This window comes from Magnolia sinica, chromosome 4, assembly GCF_029962835.1.
Source record: "Magnolia sinica isolate HGM2019 chromosome 4, MsV1, whole genome shotgun sequence".
NCBI lineage: Eukaryota > Viridiplantae > Streptophyta > Magnoliopsida > Magnoliales > Magnoliaceae > Magnolia > Magnolia sinica.
Window position 1 is genome coordinate 6726775 of NC_080576.1, and position 20835 is coordinate 6747609.

Genomic DNA, 20835 nt, shown 5'->3' on the forward strand with positions numbered 1-20835 from the left:
ATATTCCATGCATATACATCACATATATAATTATCCATGTCAAGCACTCACATGTGCAAATCATCAGTCTTTACTATGCAAATACATTGCATGTGCAACCATTCATGTCAAGCACTCATATGAGCTAACAGCAATCTTCAATTACTTCACATATTCATCGTGATTTAGTCTACACGAGTTGTATAAATGCTACATGTGTCACCCACCATGTTAAACTCTTGGCATGTTCGACCTAGCTCTGCATGTTTGACAAACAGGATACAATGCACCTAATCAAAACCAACAAGACTTGAATAACTTTGTGAGCATCCAAACAGCCCCTTGGTTTGTTTTCTATTTGCCATACCTATCCACATGCTTGCAAGCACAAGCATCAGATAAAAGTGGACCGGCCACTGAGCCCTAAGGTCGCTAAAAGCCCGTTTTGATGATGAAGCCATTCAAAGCATCATGGTCAACCAATCCAACCGTCCAGGGAAATTGATAAACCTATATTTTATTTATTTGAGAAACAATGATTTCACAGGTTGGCTCCTCAATAATCTCTTCCATGAATATTATTAGATAGTATTCAAAACAATAACATCTTTCAATCGAAACAAGGATACATTTTGATCCCTTGCATGTGTCTGGGCCGGTTAATTGCATCTTTTACCACTTCATTTGGACGGCCAGAAATCACTAAGAGTGGGGCCACAATTACCAGCGAACATTGCTTGTATTTACCAATAAAATGGTTCGGGTGATGCACCTGGGCAGAGAGCAAATGGGAGATCTGAGCTATTCATTGCGGGGCCCACAAGGAACATGCCCTATTCTGAAAGGGAGATCACACCGTAGATCCGAAAGAACGGGAATGTGGTCGGGCCATCTCCCCACAGGACACGTGGCGGGGTGTTGAACGAATCGGGTCCACCCATATGCTGCCCTCGTTTCAAATATAACACCCACGAGACAATCCTATCCATTGCCTTTTCTACAGATTGTCCTACTGCACGTGTTACCATAAAATGTCACCGTGGCTTTCATGGCCAGAGATCTGATGGATAGGATTGTCTATTAACTATGGTTTTTGAGACATCAAACATCCATGCTCTGAGTTGCCATGGGTAGACCAGATTTGCCGATCATATTGCCACATGTACTGTAGACTGATAGCGCTACAATTTTTGGTTCTTCCAGCTGCACCGCATCATCTCCCGCCCTGAAAATATAACGGTTAAAATCATCAATCAGGCACGTGCACAGTGACAAATTTCGTTTGAGGCCCACGAATTTTTCAGGAGATTTTCTTCTTCTTCTTCTTTTACATTTTTCACAATGGGCGTGTATGCTATGCATCGGTGATAAATTAAAAATGAACTATCTATGTTCAGCTAATGCTTATGGCTGTGAGTGGACCCCCTGATTTTCTATAGGCCAGGTGCATGGTCATATCGCCCGTTCTTGTGACTTTATCTGGTATGAATCATTGCTAGAAACAAGTGGGACGAATGATTTTTTTTGAAAAAATACACGGGTGTTCTTAATTCCCGCAAGTGGGGCACTTACAACATAGTCTACTGTTCACTCGATATGAAAAGGATAAACAAATGTGAATTTCAAACAAGGGCCATCCACAAGCATGGCCCAATAAAAGGAAAGATCAGCATCACCTCATCTTGTCTAACAAATTGAGAGCAGTTTGAGCATCAATGCATGAGCAGGCGTGTGTTTCGCTGCATCTGTGGGACACTAGTGAAATCCTCCCAAACGGTTATAGAAGAGCTACCAAACCAACATAGGCAAAATGCACACACCGTCCATCCACCAACTAACTCTTCCAGATGTTGTCTCATCTCATTCAAATGAAAAACAAACAAACCAACCAAAAAAAACAAGGAAAATTCCAAGTCCAATAATGGCAGTCATTCAATGAGGGGCCGCCCAGGTGGGCAGAAGACCTGTCAAAGATCCAATTTCACAGCACAGAGGCCATTAATCAGGTAGAATACACTATAAACATGCCACAGACTAAAAATGATGATGGTCCCCTAATCAGGCAATTCAAACTCATATGAGAAAATGGGCGGTTAGAAATAAAGTCCAACAGTCCATATTCAATGTACATGCCCAGTTCACTTGGTGAGTATACTACCCTGATGGCATATAGCACGTTCATAGTGAGCACTACCAGATGAATGGCCCAGATCTCTTGACACATTTCCACCCCCTCATGCAAGCAGCCCCTCTCTGAATCAAAACCCAATGAAGTATCAATAGCAACATGCATTATAGATGAAACAGTAAAACCTGCATTCCTAGTTTTTGATAAGCAGTCCTTAAGTTTAGCTCATTATTTACAAGCTGGAGAAGTCCCCAATCCTAGATTACATCTGGATTAACGCATTTTTTCGACATATCGTAAGGTCTGATTGAAAGGAAAAGAAAGAAAGAAAGAAGAAAAGACTCACTAGTTTGTTATGAAGTTCCACCACTTGTATAGACCAAAGCCATAGACAGTAGTGAATAAAACTAGTCTCATGGGATAGATTCTAAACCTGCACAAAGATATCCAAAAAAGACCATTAAGATTAAAAGGAACTTCTCTCTTTCAACACTTCATGTCTCCATCTGTGCAAATACTCAACGGTCGGCAGAAAATAGAGCTGAATTTGGCTCGGGCATCAAGAAAAATAGTTTGTGATTTTTTAGATTTGTATGTTTTAGCAGGGATTTCAAAAAAATCACTAAACGATAATTGCATATTGTAATTCCAAATTCACAAATTAGTCTCCTCCACTCCTGAAATGGCCATGAGTGAAGCAGCACAGACAGCCTAATGTTAGAAAAAGACGACAATTGGTGCCTGCCTAGATTTCAGGAGAATCAAAAAATAAAAAGATCATTCATGTTTATCAAAATAAATAAATTAGCATTTCATTCAATGTAGAAGCTCAGCAATAGCTGAATAAGTACATGCTGGGGCCCTTTCTCCTTTTAAAAATAAAAATAAAAATTGTGAAGCGCGTGGTTGTTCAGCAGGCTCAATTGGCACTGCATGCTACAGACATCAACTGTTTGCAAATTCCCCTACAGAGTAGCCTGCAATAGTTGTGCTGAAGCACGGTGGGGTGATGACTTGTGGAAAGCTGGTCATTAAACTTTTGCCAATCTACCGTTTAAAAGCCAAATTGCTTGGAGGAAAGTAAGATGATGACGACAATGGTGAGTCCTTCAGAAGGAGAACACCAACGCTTTGAACAAGATAGCCCTATCCATCTCATTTCGGGTGGGATGGATTCAAGCAATTTCAGACCAGAAAGAGAGATTCTGAAAGAGTTGGATTTTCCCCCGATCCAAACAAGCCCAAAGGAAACGTGAAAAACAAAACCTAAAGGTACGGACGTTGGAGCTGGCATGACGCCTAAACCATGGTAACAATGATAAGATATTCTGTCATTAATTTTGAGTCCTAGTCTCCTAGATGACATGAGACATCGTAACATGCAGGTTGTGCCAGCTAAAAGCAACTGTTCATACCACCGAATTTGATCTGCCAATCAAGTGCAAAGCTTCAAAAAAACACCAACTTCAACATATAGAGACCAAGTTCCCACAAAAAAAGCATTCTTCCATGTCATGTCAATGACCAAATTCAACAAACAATGAACTCATGTTCTATTAGGTCAGCATGCAGATATCATATGACCCATGGGATAGAACCCCGATTCTCTTCTTGAAAGGAAGATGCACAGGAACATAGTCCCCTCGCACTAGTATGAATCAAGCAAATTGGTAAAGGGCAAGGTAATGCAGGGGCATTTTCACACCAGGCTCAAGTGAGGTGGCCTATGGGATGCAAGGGCAGACTCGGGGTGGGCGGCCCATGTGATTTCAATAAGGTGGATTTCCGCACCTGTAGAATAGATTACCCTGATTGGAAGCTGTATTTGGTGGGCCATTTGAATTAAAGCTCCCCATTCGTAGATTACCATAAAGAAAATCTCGATTCCCTTGTCTTCTTTCTTCTATTAGATAGTTAACGGAATTGATTTAGGAAGAAAATGAGAGAAAAAAAAAAATCCAGAGAAATCCGGAGATTTGGGGAAGAATCCAGGGTTTCAGGGTCTCTCAGATGAAAAATGGGTTTGGAGCCCTTTTTTATCGGAGGCGGATGTGCTACTGACAGGTTGAGTAGCGAACTCGCTACTGAAGTGACGTCACCAAGTTCTGTGGGTCCCACCATGATGTATGTTTTGTATCCACACCGCCCATCCATTTTGAGAGACCATTTTAGGTCATGAGCCAAAGAATGGTTCAGATCCAAATCTCGAGTGGACCCCACCACAGAAAAAGTGGAGAGTGACGCTCACCGTTAAAATTTTCTAATGGCCATAAAAGTTTTCAATGAAGCTAATATTTGTGTTTTACCTTATTTAATGTTTGTGTTAACTTATGAACAGATTAGATCTCAAATAAACATTACGGTGAACCTTAGGAAGGTCTTAATGGTGGGTGTAACTCACTCCATTGTTTTTCGTGGTGGGGTCCATTATAGTTTTGGATCGGCCTAATTATTTTAATCATGCCTTAAAATGTTCTCTCCAAATGGATGGACGGTCTGGATACAACACATACATCATGATAGGATCCACATAACTTGGTGACGTCACTTCAGTAGCGAGTCTCGCTACTCAACCTGTCATATAGCTACTCCGCATCCTTTTTCATCGGGCACGGCTACAAGAGGCACGTATGCATCTTTTCACACGTGTAGTGGGCCTGCAATCTGAACTATTCATGTGATGTGGCATCCCATGAAACTCCCAGGAACCAAATTTTACCCTGATCTAAAACTCTGGTGGGCCATAACAAAGAATGATGCAAATCAAGGGAGAAAATTGTTTTCTTTTATAATGGCCCACTGAAGTCTTAGATGAAAGCAAAAGTTGAGCCATAGAAGTTTCATGGAGTGCTGCATCACTTAGACCGTTTAGATTTTGGACTCACATCACATTTGATGAGTTCTCAGAAAGTTCTCAGGTAACTCTGCTGCTGGGAAAATCTGCATTGGCGCGGATCAGGAGCCTAGAGATGGATGGTCTGTCAGGGCTCTGTAAGGCCCAACATGATATATTTGTTTTATCTACACCGTCCATCCATTTTGATATGTTATTCTAGGGAATGAGCCCAAAATGTAGCCAGATATGAGGCTCAAGTGGTCCACACCACAGGAAGTTGTGGTGAGAATGATATCCACCGTTGAAGCTTTCCTAGGGCCCATCATGATGTTTATTTTCCATCCAATTTGTTCATAAGGTCTAATAGACCTGGATGAAGGGAAAACATAAATATTTGCTTGCTCCAAAACTTATGTAGCCCCCGTAATTTTTTAAATGGTTGTCATTCAATGATCACTTTTTCATGTGGTGTGGTCCACCTAAGATTTGGATTCATTTCATTTTTTGGCCCATACCATAAAATGATTTGTCAAAATGAGTTAACGGTGTAGATACCAAATCATTTTAGCTTATTATCCAAAAAATAAGTACATCCAATTATCAAGTGGACCATACCAAAGGAAAAAGTGGTGATTGACAATTAATGGGCCACGAAAGTTTTGGATCAATCATATATTTGTTTTTTTCTTTGAGTTCATTTACTTTTACGTGTCTTAATTAATGTATGCCAGCTGCATTTGTAATATATAAACTCATTTTTGTTGCTATTAAAGTGATTTTTTATGGCATCGCATGCTTTTTGGGTCCCATTAAATGAAAACTTATTATGTAATGTATTCTTTTCGCAATTTTTTATTCCTAAATATGTAAATATGTGTATTTAGCCATGTCTTGAAGTTTCACTAAAAAATTCCATCATTTTCCCCAAGTTTCCCCCCTTTTCCCTGCATTTTTGGTTATCAGCGATAACGATATTATATCTTACGCTTTGAACAAGATAGCCCTATCCATCTCATTTCGGGTGGGATGGATTCAAGCAATTTCAGACCAGAAAGAGAGATTCTGAAAGAGTTGGATTTTCCCCCGATCCAAACAAGCCCAAAGGAAATGTGAAAAACAAAACCTAAAGGTACGGATGTTGGAGCTGGCATGATGCCTAAACCATGGTAACAATGACAAGATATTCTGTCATTGATTTTGAGTCCTAGATGGCATGAGACATTGTAACATGCAGGTTGTGCCAGCTAAAAGCAACTGTTCATACCACTGAATTTGATCTGCCAATCAAGTGCAAAGCTTCAAAAAACACCAACTTCAACATACAGAGACCAAGTTCCCACAAAAAAAGCATTCTTCCATGTCATGTCAATGACCAAATTCAACAAACAATGAACTCATGTTCTATTAGGTCAGCATGCAGATATCATCTGACCCATGGGATAGAACCCCGATTCTCTTCTTGAAAGGAAGATGCACAAGAACATAGTCCCCTTGCACTAGTATGAATCAAGCAAATTTGTAAAGGGCAAGGTAACGCAAGGGTATTTTCACACCGGGCTCGAGTGAGGTGGCCTGTGGGATGCAAGGGCAGACTCAGGGTGGGCGGCCCATGTGAGGTGGGTAGCTCATGTGAGGCGGGTGGCTAGTGTGAAGCAAAACCCATGTGAAGTGGGGCCCACGAGGGGGTTCGGCCGAGGTCATAACCCATGAGATATGGGGCTTGGGCTATGATATAAACTGATTAATTCGCCATGCTCTAATAATTCAAGCTTTTAGAGCAAATGATTAGTTGTCCTGCATCAAAGTAATATCAGAGCAAGAAATCTCAGTGTTTGAGACTCCTCATCGGGAGTGATTAATGCAGGGGCATTTTCACACCAAGCTCGAGTGGGGTGGCCGGTGGAATGTAGCAGCACACTTGGGGTGGGTGGCCCATGTGAGGCGGGTGGCTTGTGTGAAGCGGAACTCATGTGAAGTGGGGCCTACACAGGAGGGGTTCGGCCGAGGACCTAACCCATGGGATGTGGGGCCCGGGCTATGAGATAAAGGGATTACTTCACCATGCTCTATTAGTTCGAGCTTTTAAAGCAAGTGGTTAGTTGTCCTACATCACAAGGATTCACAAACAAAAGGAGACTCACACAAGTACAACACCTTTTGCTTTGTCTTTTTTCGATGAATACAACAAAATAACTAATTAAAAAAGACAAAAGGTAACGTGAAGGGCTAGAGAATGAGCCCCTAGTACAAAAATAAGGCCTAGTCATTCCTTCTTTAGCTAACCCAACAGCCATCTCATTCACCTCTCTATGCACATGAGTAAAATGTTTAATTTAAAGATAATGTCCTGGATTTGATAAAAGGAAAGCTAGATTCCACAGTCTTGAAATCCTTTTAGAAGCCAAAGCAATGACATTGCTAGAATTTCCCTCCACAACTACTGGGCAGAAGAAATTATATGTGAAGATCCTTAGCCTTCCTTAAGAGTCAGTGCTCCACTCTTGAAGAGTCACATCTATTCAGGTGACTGGAAATGGTCACCCAAATCTTGCCTTTTTTGTGCCTTTAAACTCCTCCAATTCCACATGGTCTTGCATTTCCTTAGAAAGACCCCTCACAATTGAACTTCCACCATCCACAAGGTAGGCACCTCCATCTACTAATGATAGACCTTGGTCACTTCAATATTGGCCACCAATGCCCAATCGTAAAGTCAGAAGTGGAGATACCCCAAAATTCAATGGAAAAAGAGCCCACTCAAAAATGAAACATTTGATTTTCTCCACCACTTCCCATGATGTTGCTTTCTTGCTAAAGATACAATTATTTCTTTCCTTTCAAATTTCCCAACAAATAATCAAGGAGCATATGCCATAAGATCTTCGGACAGCTTTAAAGGGGGCTACAACCTACACCCCAATTCATAAAATTGGAACACCCATATCACATTAATGGGCCATTTGAGTTCAAGCAAAGCTGTCCCTGCATAAGCTATGTTGGCACAATCAGTTTGTCTATGGTTTTTTAAACCCATTTATGAACAAGAACCTAGGAAAATGAGAACCATGTGAGGCAAGGAGCATTAGGCTAAGTTAATCTCCATCATTGATCTTCTGACCGCCAATGATTGAAAATTTCAAAAGGTCATGTTTTCGACACATTACATGGGGGTCATTATCATTGACCTGGGAGAAGCGCTATTTTGATCATCTAGATCAAGCAATGGACGAAGATTATCACTTATTCAAATGAAGATCCAAGTCTTTAATTGGGGTGGGCAAATTCAACGGTCTAAATTTTTTTGAGGTTTTGGCCTTCTTGGGATTATAAATCTAAGAATGGAGATCATCAAGAGGTAGGTCACTACTCACAATATCAAGCACATTAGGATCAACTTTCAGCCCAAATAGACCCCAAGTTAGACTAGTGACCCCACAATCCCTAACTATTAGTCCAAATCCAGTTACTTTTTTATTGGTTTAGAAGAGTTGGACCTATTTGGTTGGTAGAGAAATGGAGAATTTGCATGGGTTGAATAAATGAGAAAAAAAATATATAAAAAAAAAAATCTCATGCAAAAGGCCATAGTTAATTGTTTTATGAAAAAATTATTTTGCACTTTTTCGTGTGTGAGATTGCAATTCTCCTTACAAAGCCACTTGCAGAGGTCCAATTTCAAAGTTTTGGTTTTCCATTGTTAAGCTGCTTACAAGGTGCCCAAATCCAACCCAACCAACATGATTCATCGTCTGAATTGCGTTATCAGTTTTTCCGACGTTTGCTTTCGTCGTTGACCAGTCACCATCATCCCTGAAGATTGTTGAAGATTGTTCATGTCATTCTTAATAACAAAAACAACCGTCATCAAGTAGTATCAGAGAGGTACTGTTCTCGATGCCATCTCATCACTGTCATCACTACCATCTCCATGCCACCACGCTACACTGCCACCATCGTTGTCCATCTTCACCGCCATTTAAAAAAAAAAAACAAAACAACAACCTATCTCCATTATCCCCCGATTTCTCGATTTCGGCCAACATAGTTAGTTGCACCACCTCTTATCATTGCCCAACGTCCAACAACCAACCCACATGATCCATCTTTCCCACTAACACCACAAAACCTTCACCATCTTCCCCAATCTCTAGCCACCACATCTTCCTCATACCAGATATTTACGTGCAACCCCACCTACACACCAACACCCAATCTTGACCCTCACTGCTTGCGGAACTGCCCGCCACCATTTCCTTGCAAGTTGGCACCACCACCCATCCCTGCAAATCACCGCCATTGTTGAATCTATTGGCGGATTTAGTGCCAAAAAAGCTGCCAACATCCTATGCAACACCCATTAGAACCCACCTCCAGTGAGCATTCAATGGCATCAGCTGCCATCGTCACCATCAACATCATCCCACCACCATCATTCCAACCATCTGATCTTACATTATAGCAGGCCTATCACTCATCATCTCCAATGAAAAATAGTCATCGGTCCCTTGCAGCCGTCATTTGTTCCTATCCAAGCAACAGACTGCTCCGTAGTCATCATTTACAACCACCAAAACCCATAAAAATCCACCATTAATTGGTTGCAACTTGCAACCTATCACTACTGTCATCACCAGTTTTGCAGTGCAGTCGCCCTTGATTTTCACAACCCAAATCATAGCAGTGGGCTACCCATCTTCGTCAGAATCAGGCTTCGTAGCCATTACTAGAGCCTCCCCTGTTGAATCCTCTCTCACAAAGGTGTTAAAATGAGAAAGAACGAGGGGAGAGGAGCATTTTTTGTGAGTTTACCACCATCTACTACAACATTGGGTGTGCGTTGGCAACCACACCACCATTCATTAATACTAGCTCCAATCTGGTGTTCATCCTACACTATCTAGATACCCATCCAATTTTGACCAACCCCTCCATTCAAGCCATTAGAAAAATAAAAATAAAGAAAACCTAGTTCTTCACTTCTAGCGATCTTTACCCTTCACCACAATCAAGCAACCAACTTCTTGCCAAAATGGTTAGCCACGAATTACAACCATCCATTCACTCACCAGTTCTATATAGGATGTTCACTAAACTTTTGAATGGTTCCATGTGTACAAGGTTGTGGACAACGCACCAAATGTGTTGCACCATCCATACCCCAACATCAAACATCCAAAGATCACTTGTCACCAAATGTACGAGGATGTGGAATGAACGCAAAAGGTTGAAGTGACCACCAACAACAAACAGTGGACTCTTGATGCGAAAGATTAGTTAATTTCCTAAAGTGATAAGGAAATTAAGATCCTTAAACAATGCATAGGGTTGTTGAACAAGGACCACGAGATCCAATGCCTATGAAAGCAAGTTAAAGCGTTCTCAAAGTGCCACATGATGCATATGATGAAACATTAGACCTCGACCACTATTTAGGGCATCTTTGATATTATCAAAATATCTCTGATACTAGCAATATATCCGGCTTGGCGATACTGATAAAAGTAAAAGTCTCGGATATTTCAAGTATCGACAATGTATCGCTACGTATTGCCAATGTATTGCCAATATTTTTAATTGTGTAAATTCCAAGTGTCGCTTGTACACCAATGTATCGATATTGCCAAAAATATATTTATTTTTTAAAAAAATCCATTTCAATTTTTTTATGGTCGCATGGTTTTATGTGGTGTTCAAATTGTCGACGATAATATCAATCATATCGTGATATTATCGTTATCACAACATAGGCGATATCAAGACAGTCTTTCATTTCATTTCCAATTGTCGATGATTTCTCAACGAAACATCATGCTATTGATATTTTGAAAATCAATGGAAGGTTGGATGGCTGGATGGATAGACGGGATGAATACCAAATTTGATGCAGGACATGGAAAATTAAATATGATATGCAAGATTTCGGGCTTAGATCCTACCAATTCAGAAATAATCACACAAATTCCACATCCCACATGAAAATCCAAACATTCAATTAAAGGGGAATCTATGCGGGTCCAAACCGACACAGGCTAGACTGGACCAATAAAAATTTATAAACCAAACAATGTCAAAGGGAAATAAAATCAACTACTCATGCATAAAAATCAGTCACTAATCCAAGGGATTCCCTAATTTCAATTCAAGGAACCCTAAGGTGATAAAAATGGGCAAATCAATTAGGGATCATGTAATCTAGGGTTAGGATTCATGAAAAATGGCTATGAGAGGATAAAAGAAGATAAAAACACGAGCCAAAAGATGATCCCGCGTGTGCACAACAACAATGGCCCAGACGAACGTGCGTGTGATCCCGACCGCACGTGTGTGGAGCCCACTATTCGAAAAAGGCCACCTTAGCCTTGGTCGGCCGAGGATAGACTCCAAAACCCCCAAATCTCAGTTCGATCCGATGTACGGTTTGTGCGTGGTGCTCCGCCGAAGTTTCAGCTCGCCTGCGGTCCGAAATCTGGAAACCTGTTGTAATGAAGAAATCTGATGCAACAAAAGGACAAATTCAAAGTATGGATGGTGAGGGAAGATGGAAAAAAAAAAAAGATGATGGAAGATGGGGGTGAATTGGGATCGATGTGGCTTCGCACCACGGTAGTTAGCCTTTCGAAAAGGGAGGGCTTCGCACTCACTTTTGAATTCTTCCACAACTCACGAAGAGAGCAGAAAAATAAAGCAGGAATTTTTTTTTTTAACTTCAATGAATGAAAATAACTACAAGGGGTGCCTATTTATAGGAAGAACCCTATACCCAAAAACACAAACCATGTGCGACACCTATTACTTGGCAATGAAGTAAACTAAAATAAAAACCAAACAAGGAAATCTAAAGCGTTCACGATATTCTAAATAATAACAATAAGCAAAACCTAAAATATAAAACCAATCCGACGAGTGGGCCACGATCATGGGATCCTATGGTGGGCTGTTCTTAACTATCGGGCCACTTTTCTGAACCAAAACTTGACTTCTAGCTAGGAGGCCCTCCCTGGACGTCGTCAACGAAACATCATGCTATTGATATTTTGAAAATCAATGGAAGGTTGGATGGCTGGATGGATAGACGGGATGCATGGGATGGTTGAACTAGTTTCTTACAACAACACATGCTTTTAGGCCCCCATTAAATAAAAACTTATTACGTATCATTCTATTTGCAAATTTTTTTTTTTATTTTTTTTAATTCATAAATCTACAAATGTGTATTTTAGTATCTCTTGAAGTTTCACTAAAAAATTTCACCGTTTCTCCCATGTTTCCTCGCATTTCCAGTTATTGGCACTATTGATATTGTTTCCATATCCCTGGCCAACGAAACTTGTAGCAATACCGATACTTTGAACATTAACCTCGACAAGGTTCCCAATGATAAGGACCTCCTCAAGTGCACGAATTTCACTAAAGACTCGATCTTCAATGCGGAACATGAAGAAGACGAATCTGACGCCATTCTCGAATATTTAGATCTCATTGGAGATTCAATCTATGACATAGGCAAGTCTAAAGAATGTGTTAAGATTTTAGACCTTGATTAGGCTCCCATCTTCAGCAAGGATCTCGATGGATACACGGACTTTACTGAAGAGCCAGTTTTCAATGAGGCTTCTACTGAACATCACGATGTTGTTGAAGGACCTATATTTGATGAAGACATTGGCAAGACATTCAACAATAACTGTCAAATAGATTTAGTGATTTTAGCACTTGTCAACTTATGTGAACGTATAAAGAGTACTCTAGATGTCGAGAGCATGCCAATATTGGTTTGTCCTCACTCAAGCTATGTTGACGAAATAGCTTTCTATAGCCCATTTGTAGATCAATTGTGGGACGATTTAGTCGAACAGTCCAGTCTAGTTCCCTTGATGTGCACATACATTGGCACAACCTAAGTTGGTCCAGTAGAACTCATGGGGAAAATCACTGCCAAGCAAAATGCAAGAACGAGTTTCTTTCAACCTGGGGAATCTCATGCAAGTCACATCTGAGCCACACCAATCTTCACCATTTATCTTCAAGCGGTCCACGATTTCAATGATCAGGATCATGAGACGAATCCATGCATTTGATCCAGGTGAACATATTTTGCACTTGTTTGTGGGCCCACATGGCCCAAATGCTCTGCATTGCCTTGCTTTAGTTATTTTTTTGAGTTTAGGGGTAGTTATGTTAGGAAAATAAGTAGTTTAGATTAATAAGGCTTAGTTTTTCCTCATAAATACCTCTCTTTAAATTGAAGTTGGCAATTTTTCTTAATTAATGAATTTATTTTAGCTCTCTTGCATGTGGTTATACCTCCAATATTCATGCCCACGTGCTAAAGGAGCCTGATTTGATCCCACTCATGGCACTTGCGGATCATCGTATTCATGGTCTTTGGATTCACCGTTGCTTGAGGCTCTCGCAAGGTATCCATCCAAGTCGCTATAACAACTCGAGCAGGCCACATTAAGTGGTATATAATGGTTGTTTTATTGTCTAGGATGACACGAACGATTGTCGAGGATGAAGGTGACAAATGACGATGGAAGCCGACAACGAATAAATTAATAACATAACTTGGGCAACAAATTATGTTGAGTCTGATTCTGGCACCTTGTGAGCGACTCAATAACAGAAAACCAAAACCTCAAAATTGGACCTTCGTGGGCAACTCAACAAGGTGAATCTCAATCTCATGAACAAAAAAATGCAAATTAATTTTTTCCATAAAACAGTCAATCATGGCCCCTCACATGAGAGAACCTTTTATTAACAAACTCAGCCAATACAAATTCATCACTTTTCGTCCACAAATCAAAATAAAGTCGAGCTACTCTAAACCAATAGGAAATAAATGCCAAAACTGATACAGGATTGATGCATGAACCAATTAACATGTGAGATCAAGTAGCCGAATTAAGATATTTAACCAAAAAAAAGAAAAACAAATGAACAAACAAACAAACATCACTATAATCATCACAAATATCATGAAAATCAAAACAACATCACGCATAATCCTAGCCTAAGCTATCAACATCGTAACACAAGGTCATTAAATAAATAGAAACTAGGATCTAATGGATATAGGGACATTCAATTAGCATAGGGTATAGTCTATTTCAAAATAGAAAACCCAATATAACCTAAGGTGAAAATTAGGGTTTGGATAATTTGGAAAAGTACGAAAATTAAGAATTTTAGGTTTAAGGTTAGGGTTTCGAAGATGGAAGAAAGGGGTTTTGATATAATGATGATGGGAAATTTAAAAAAAAAATAAAAATGAGGGGCTAGGTGGGGAATTCACACGTGTGGCATGTGGTGGATGGGTTTAGGTTGGTTAGGGTTTGGATTGTGGATGGGTATGGGAAAGTTAGGTTAGGGAGAAGACGAAGATCTACGATGGAAGAATGAAGAACCTGAAGAAAATACCTGGATGGGGGAAAAAAGAGAAAACGGTGTGGGGATAGATAGAGACCTCGTACCTCCGTTGATGAAGATTAACCTCAGACCAATCTTCCTTCCAAATCACATAGAAGTATCTTTAAATCACATGAAGATGGAAGAAGAAAGCAAGAACTTTTCTCTTTTTTTATCACAAAATCCAATGGGAGAGAAGTCAAATGCCCCCTTTCTTTTTATAGATCCAAGAAGTTTCAAAAATTACAATAATTCCCCTATCTTGTGAATCTTAATGAAAATAGCCTCAGTCTAAATAAAATCAACCAAAACACTCATAATGTGTCCAAATATAAAATAATCAAAAAAATAAATCCTAAAAGATGATAAAGTCTAAAACTGATGTGGACGATCAACGATCAATGGCCCGATCGTCACGTGCATCAATCTAATGGTCTGGATCACTCCATAAAGCAGCCCATATGCATGTTCCCAGTTGGAGTCTTTCAGATGCTCGCACATGCACATGAGGTCTTCAGTACGATTACGGATACATGCCTAAACATAGGGAAATCGGTGTAGCCCGCCTCCTCCACTGATACGTACGCAAGGGTGCACGTGAAGTGATGTCCTCATCAAAGACATTCGACCAATGAGAATAAACTACCTAATCTAATAACCAATAAAAATAGACCTAATACCTACGTAAAAGAGTTGTAATTGACGAAGGATTGCTGAAATTGGGTAACTACTAATAGGCATCCACTAACTCATCCATATCTTCTTCATATGGTGTCGGATTTTCGCATTCTTTAGCTCATTAGAAACTAGAAAACTAACTCAATAAGCTTTCAAACAAAACTAACTTCATATCGTTTTGACGTTATTTGATCCTCCAAAAGTGGTCCACAAGATAAGTAACGAGATTTGAACATATGGTCAGGCTATGGGATCCACTGGTCTAATTTGGGGTCCGTTGAAGTTGAAATTTGATCCCAATGAGCTTAAGATTGAAGCCCACCCTGTGATGATCTTCATCGAGCACATTAGTACCATTCGGGTGTACATGGGTCAATTTTTTATGTCCCGCCTGGTCATTGTAACTAGTTGCAGACAACTTCATTATCCAGATTTGCGAGTAGGGTCACTATTGCTTATATTTCCTCAAATACCACTAGACATTGTTCTACACTCCCACTAATATGTCCATCTTCAAGGAAGTTGGCATTATCAATCTCAATAATTCTCATACTATGGTTATGGCAATAAAACTCATACCCTTATAATATTTGTGGACAGCAATAAAATATCCACTTACAGTTTTGAAATCCAATTTCCTTTCATGCGGGAAGTAAGCTCTTGCTTTAGTTGAGTATCCCCAAACGTGCAAAAACCTAAAGATAGGTTTCCCATGCATCTAGAACTCAAAAAGACTTCTAGGAACTGCTTTACTGAAAATTCGGTTTAGGATTTACACAACTATCAAGAGTACTTCACCCCATATGGATTTGGTAAGGTGGAATTGCTAATCATACTCTTAATCATATCCATTAATGTACGATTACACATTTTTATCACACGATTTTGCTATCGTGTTATATTGTGCAAGGAGCTTGTCAATCCTAAGAGCAAGATCTATGTCCATGACTCCTAATGCAAACTGAACTTGTTCAAACTAGTCGGAAAAATCCAATCCATTAAGGACCAGAACATTTGATGCATACGTATGTAATAAACCATGTGTAAGAACCGAAATAAGAAATTCATATGATTTAATGCTTTAAGAATTGGAGCAATAAACTAGAGTGCTTTTATTGCCTCAAAAGAGCGATATAATGTGCCATCAAAACACCTCTTTTGGGTCGAAATTGTGACACACTAATTGTCCGCACAATGATGAGTTGCGTCACCCTATAAAGTTGTCTTGATATTACACTTCCACTTCTAGTAGACAATGAACCTTTCGGCCGTAGAGTGTTCTAGATTGAAGTTCATGCCAAAATACCCTATGCTAGTCATCTTTGCCCCGATTGTTGCTTTTCATGGTAGGTGACTGGATGCACTCTATCACCATAGTTGTTCTACACTTGATTATAATGCTAGGAATACTAATGTGGTCCACAAAAACCTTGATTTGGTATTGATCAGGACACTTTGGTGAATACTGCACCAATGCTCAAACCTTAAATTGTAGATCACCATTGATGAGATCATAACCAATCATATCCCCATTTTTAAGGGCCTATGATCATGTGCACTATAACTCCAATTAGGGTTCGCATTCATCCAATCCAACTTGTGCCATTAAAAATTTCATATCCTTAAGCAATTGTACAGCTGGGAGGTTATCTGTTAATCACGTGAATGGATTGGTGTTCCAAGAGTCCGATCGTGTAAACATGGAGACCCTTAAGGACTGTCCATTCAATGGTTCAAACAAGGTTCACATCCGAACCTTATTCAATTATCATTTTATAATCAAAACATTCATACAAAGATTTCTACAAGTTGATCTTGCATCCATATGATGTGTATGTGTACGATGCCCCAAATTGACGATTCAAAACCAATAATAAGTGCCTATCAAATATATTCTACAAATCTGAAAGTGCACATCCACCATATCCATTGGTTGGACTTGAAGGAAGACCTTCTCAAATTGATCATCCTGAAATTTCAACTACCTCCCAAGTGAACAGTCTAGATTACTTTTCAGTGTTAGAAAGTCAAGATCTAACCATCACCTGTGTCCATAAATGGGTGTTCATGATCTAATGTCAACAGTCCAGTCATTAGATGGTTTAGACCGAACAAGAATTGTTCCAGGGATCTTGAACTTTTGAAACAGTTATGTCTGTCTAACATCTATTAGATGGACAGATTAGATATGTTCAATGCAATCTGTATTGTCCCAAGCATAGATGCTTTGGATCCATCATGTGCAATACTCGATTAATGAATGGTCCATATCTGATGCTTTTATTAACAAGAATGGTATGGATCTGTCAAAATGTTGTACAAAAACCCAAATCTGATCTAGAATGGATGCTCCAAATCTGGCGTAGTTAGAAGATGAAGGACTCATGTTTATCCAACAGCCGTCCATCATATCAACAACATAGATCTGACAGATCTTACGTCCCTTGAACACCGTCTATTAGGACATCAATCAAAGACCAGTAATACATCAAAGACAGCTAAATCATGTAGGAATATGTGTTAGGCTATGCATCTCCATGAGACTACTGCCTCTTCATGCAACAAGGATTCTTTGTTCATCAGGTATGAGCCTTAGAATCCAATCAGAAGAGGAATGCAGACATGGCCCAGAGAACAATATGCCCAGACCAGAAATGTTGAAGTTCTAGAACCAATTGGATGGCATATGATCTAAATTCATCAAGCAATTCATTGCAAAATATGATTTTAGATCATCATTTGGGCCCTTCATCATACGCCTCCAGCACATGATTCACACAAAGCCATAACAAGAGTGCAAAGGATGTGATTCTTAAACATTGATGAAAGGACAATGATCACATGGTTTCCATTTCGGCCATAAATATGCGTATACACGATCTCAGAACCTGACACTCCAATACAACATATTAACTTTTCTTCGAATCAAATCGACAATCATGATTCCATAATAGGAATCATGAAGCGCATACATATGCAATGACATCAACCAGAAAACCACAAACCAGAAGTGGGATTGACCACATACCAAAGATGCACGGCACTCCTCTATGCAATAGGACTTGACAGTGAATGGCTCCAATCTTTGCTCATGTCCCTGCATGGTAGATGCCCTTGGCTAACCTTCTCCCCAATTCTCCCTCTTAGAAACAGGTGGCCCCACAGTGATGGAGAGCACCAAAAGTCTCTCTTATTTATAAACCAAGTCCTACATGGACTCTCATTCCTTACACATGTAAGATTGTCCTAATGTGAAATTTCCTTTATGATTGGGCTTTGAAACCTGGAGCAAAAGTTCTCCAAAACAAAACAAAACAAAAACAAAATAAAACAAAAACAAAAAAACAAAAACAGAGGGCCCCGTATGCCCGTACAGATGTGCGTATGCATGTGTGTGAGTGTGCATCTGGACTCCTGTAACAAGAGAGACGCTAACAGTCTACTGATCAGACGGTTATGTTGGTTGTGACCATCGCTAATATGGAAAAAAGAAAAGAAGGAAAGAAGAACAAAACAGTACATGATTTACAACGAAGAACACATTTCAACAGCGACGACGACATCTTGTCATTCACGAAATTTGAAAAGAAAAAACACATGAAATTCAAGATAAAGAAAGAGAGGGAGGACCTTGCAGGCCTATACGCTGGAGTGGAAGGGTCGCGAGCAGGCATTGGAGAAAGCCATTGGTAGAAATCCCTGTCAAAGAACTCCCAATCGGGCAAAACCAGACCCGAGATTGCGAGGAGGCCAAACACGTAGGTTGCGATCATCTTCGTGAACGATAAGGTGCACATTCCGATCCCCAACACCACCGCGCCCAATAACACCAAAGAATATCGAAGAACACTGTCGTCCGCCATCGTTCTTCTTCTTCTGCTGCTGCTGCTGCTACACAGGAAAGGGAGGAAGAAGAAGAAGGCTCTAGGGTTAGGTTTTTTTTTTTTAAATTGAAGGGCTGGAAGTAGAAAACACACCAGCCCACGAGCAGAGCATGATCCGTCCTGCACATCGCCTCTTGCAGCATTGAATTCGCGGGAAATGATAGGGTAGAGACCGTTGAACTGGGATGTACGTTGGGCCCTTTGTTTTACACGTGGCAGTAAAATCAATGAATCACGACCGTCATCTGGTGGATCTCGTCATTAGATGGTACTTGTTTCGACAGTGTAGAGATTGAAGAGGATCCTGGCCATCCGATCCTTAGTCTTCAACCCGATGGTTACAGACAAAGTTGGCGAACGGCCGTTGACATATAGTAGGGGAAGTAGTTAATGAGTTCGTTTTGACTCTCTCGCGACTTACGAAGACAGCGTGTGTCGTGGCTCATTGCAGCCCACCGTAGAAAATTATGAAAATAATATTCGCAATACAATGGCTTGCATTAACTCTGAAACTTTTAAGTTTAGGGTCATCAATGGCAGTAAAGAGAACATGAACGGTTCAAATCATCGGGGATCTCAGCATGTGGCCCCGGAGGGAAACGGCACACCGGACACGTTACTGGACTGTGCTCTGTGGGCCGATGATGTATGTGTTTTATCCGCACTGTACATCCACTTTTTCGTATCATTTTAGGGCGTGATCCCAAAAATGAGGCGGATCAAAATATCCGGATGACCGCACCACAGGAAAACTGTGGTGATTAAACGACCACCATTAAAACTTCTCAGGGCCACAAAAGCTTTGGATCAAGCTTATATTTGCTTTTTTCTATTCATCCAGGTCTTTGTGACCTAATCAACCGGTTGGATGGCAAATGAATATTACATTGGGCTCTAGGAAGTTTTCAACGGTGAGAGTTCAATTACCACAGTTTTCTGGTGGTGTGGTCCACTTGGAAATTTGAGGGAACGGATTTGCTACGACCCCTGCCACCCGGTGCTCTGTGGGCCCCACCATGATGTATGTGTTTCATCCATGCGGTCCATCTATTTTTTCATATCATTTTATGGTATATGACTAAAAATAAGGTACATGCCAATCTCAAGTGTACCACATTACAAAAAACAGTGTTAAATAAGCGTTGACTATTACAAAGCTTCTGGGGCCTATAAAAGTTTTTGATTAAGCTGATTTTTGTTTTTTCCCTTTCATCTGGGCCTTTATGACCTAATCAACAGATTGGATGTCAAATAAACAGTACATTGGGCATTAGGAGGATTTTAATGGTGGATATCTAATTACTATTGTTTTCCTGTGGTGTGTTTCGCCCGAGATTTATAGCCCTCTCATATTACGGATCAATCCATGAAATGATATGTAAAAATGGATGATCGGAATGGATGAAATACATACATCATAGTGGGGCCCACAGAGCACCTGCCACCAGCCACCGGGGGAGTAGCCAATCCGTTTCCGAAATTTGAATATACTCTTAACTTTTTGTTGTATGACATAAAATAATGATCTAAAATGAATGGACGGAGTGGATAAAATAGATTAATCATTTTGGGCCCCAGATGGAACCGTACAGTAGCAACCCAATCCGCGTCCGCCGCACACCTGGCTCCTGAATAGCGACGGGTGCAGAAACGAACTTCGTGGGATAGCGAACAGCCGATCACTGCGATTTCTCCCCACTGGAATTCGTTTTGCGCGAAGGCCTAATATGACAGTATGTGTCGACCCACTGGAGCCTTCAAGTAGAGATAGACCATGATCTGGACCGTCTATATCATCTTTACCATCATGAATAAGCCTTAGACCTACAATAACACTTCAGTGGTGATCTTGACCTTTGGGTTTGGATTTGAATGTGTAGTCCACTTGAATTTTGGATCTGCTTCATTTTTGGGACTAT

General features: G+C 40.3%; 1 protein-coding gene across 4 annotated transcripts; it reads right to left on the reverse strand.

The window, feature by feature from the left end:
- Positions 1-520: 520 nt before the first annotated feature.
- LOC131242284 (signal peptidase complex-like protein DTM1) lies at positions 521-19205 on the reverse strand. 4 transcript variants are annotated; one of them, XM_058240835.1, is made up of 4 exons: positions 19010-19205; positions 18663-18920; positions 2454-2540; positions 521-1204 (listed from the first exon to the last, which is right to left on the reverse strand). In XM_058240835.1, coding segments are annotated over exons 1-4 (396 nt in total). In that variant the 5' UTR covers positions 19060-19205; the 3' UTR covers positions 521-1203. The 4 variants fall into 4 exon arrangements, with proteins under 4 accessions (XP_058096818.1, XP_058096817.1, XP_058096816.1 ...); XM_058240834.1 differs by lacking the exon at positions 521-1204 and adding an exon at positions 1783-2232 and having other exon boundaries at positions 19010-19204; XM_058240833.1 differs by lacking the exon at positions 521-1204 and having other exon boundaries at positions 2278-2540; positions 19010-19192.
- Positions 19206-20835: the final 1630 nt, after the last annotated feature.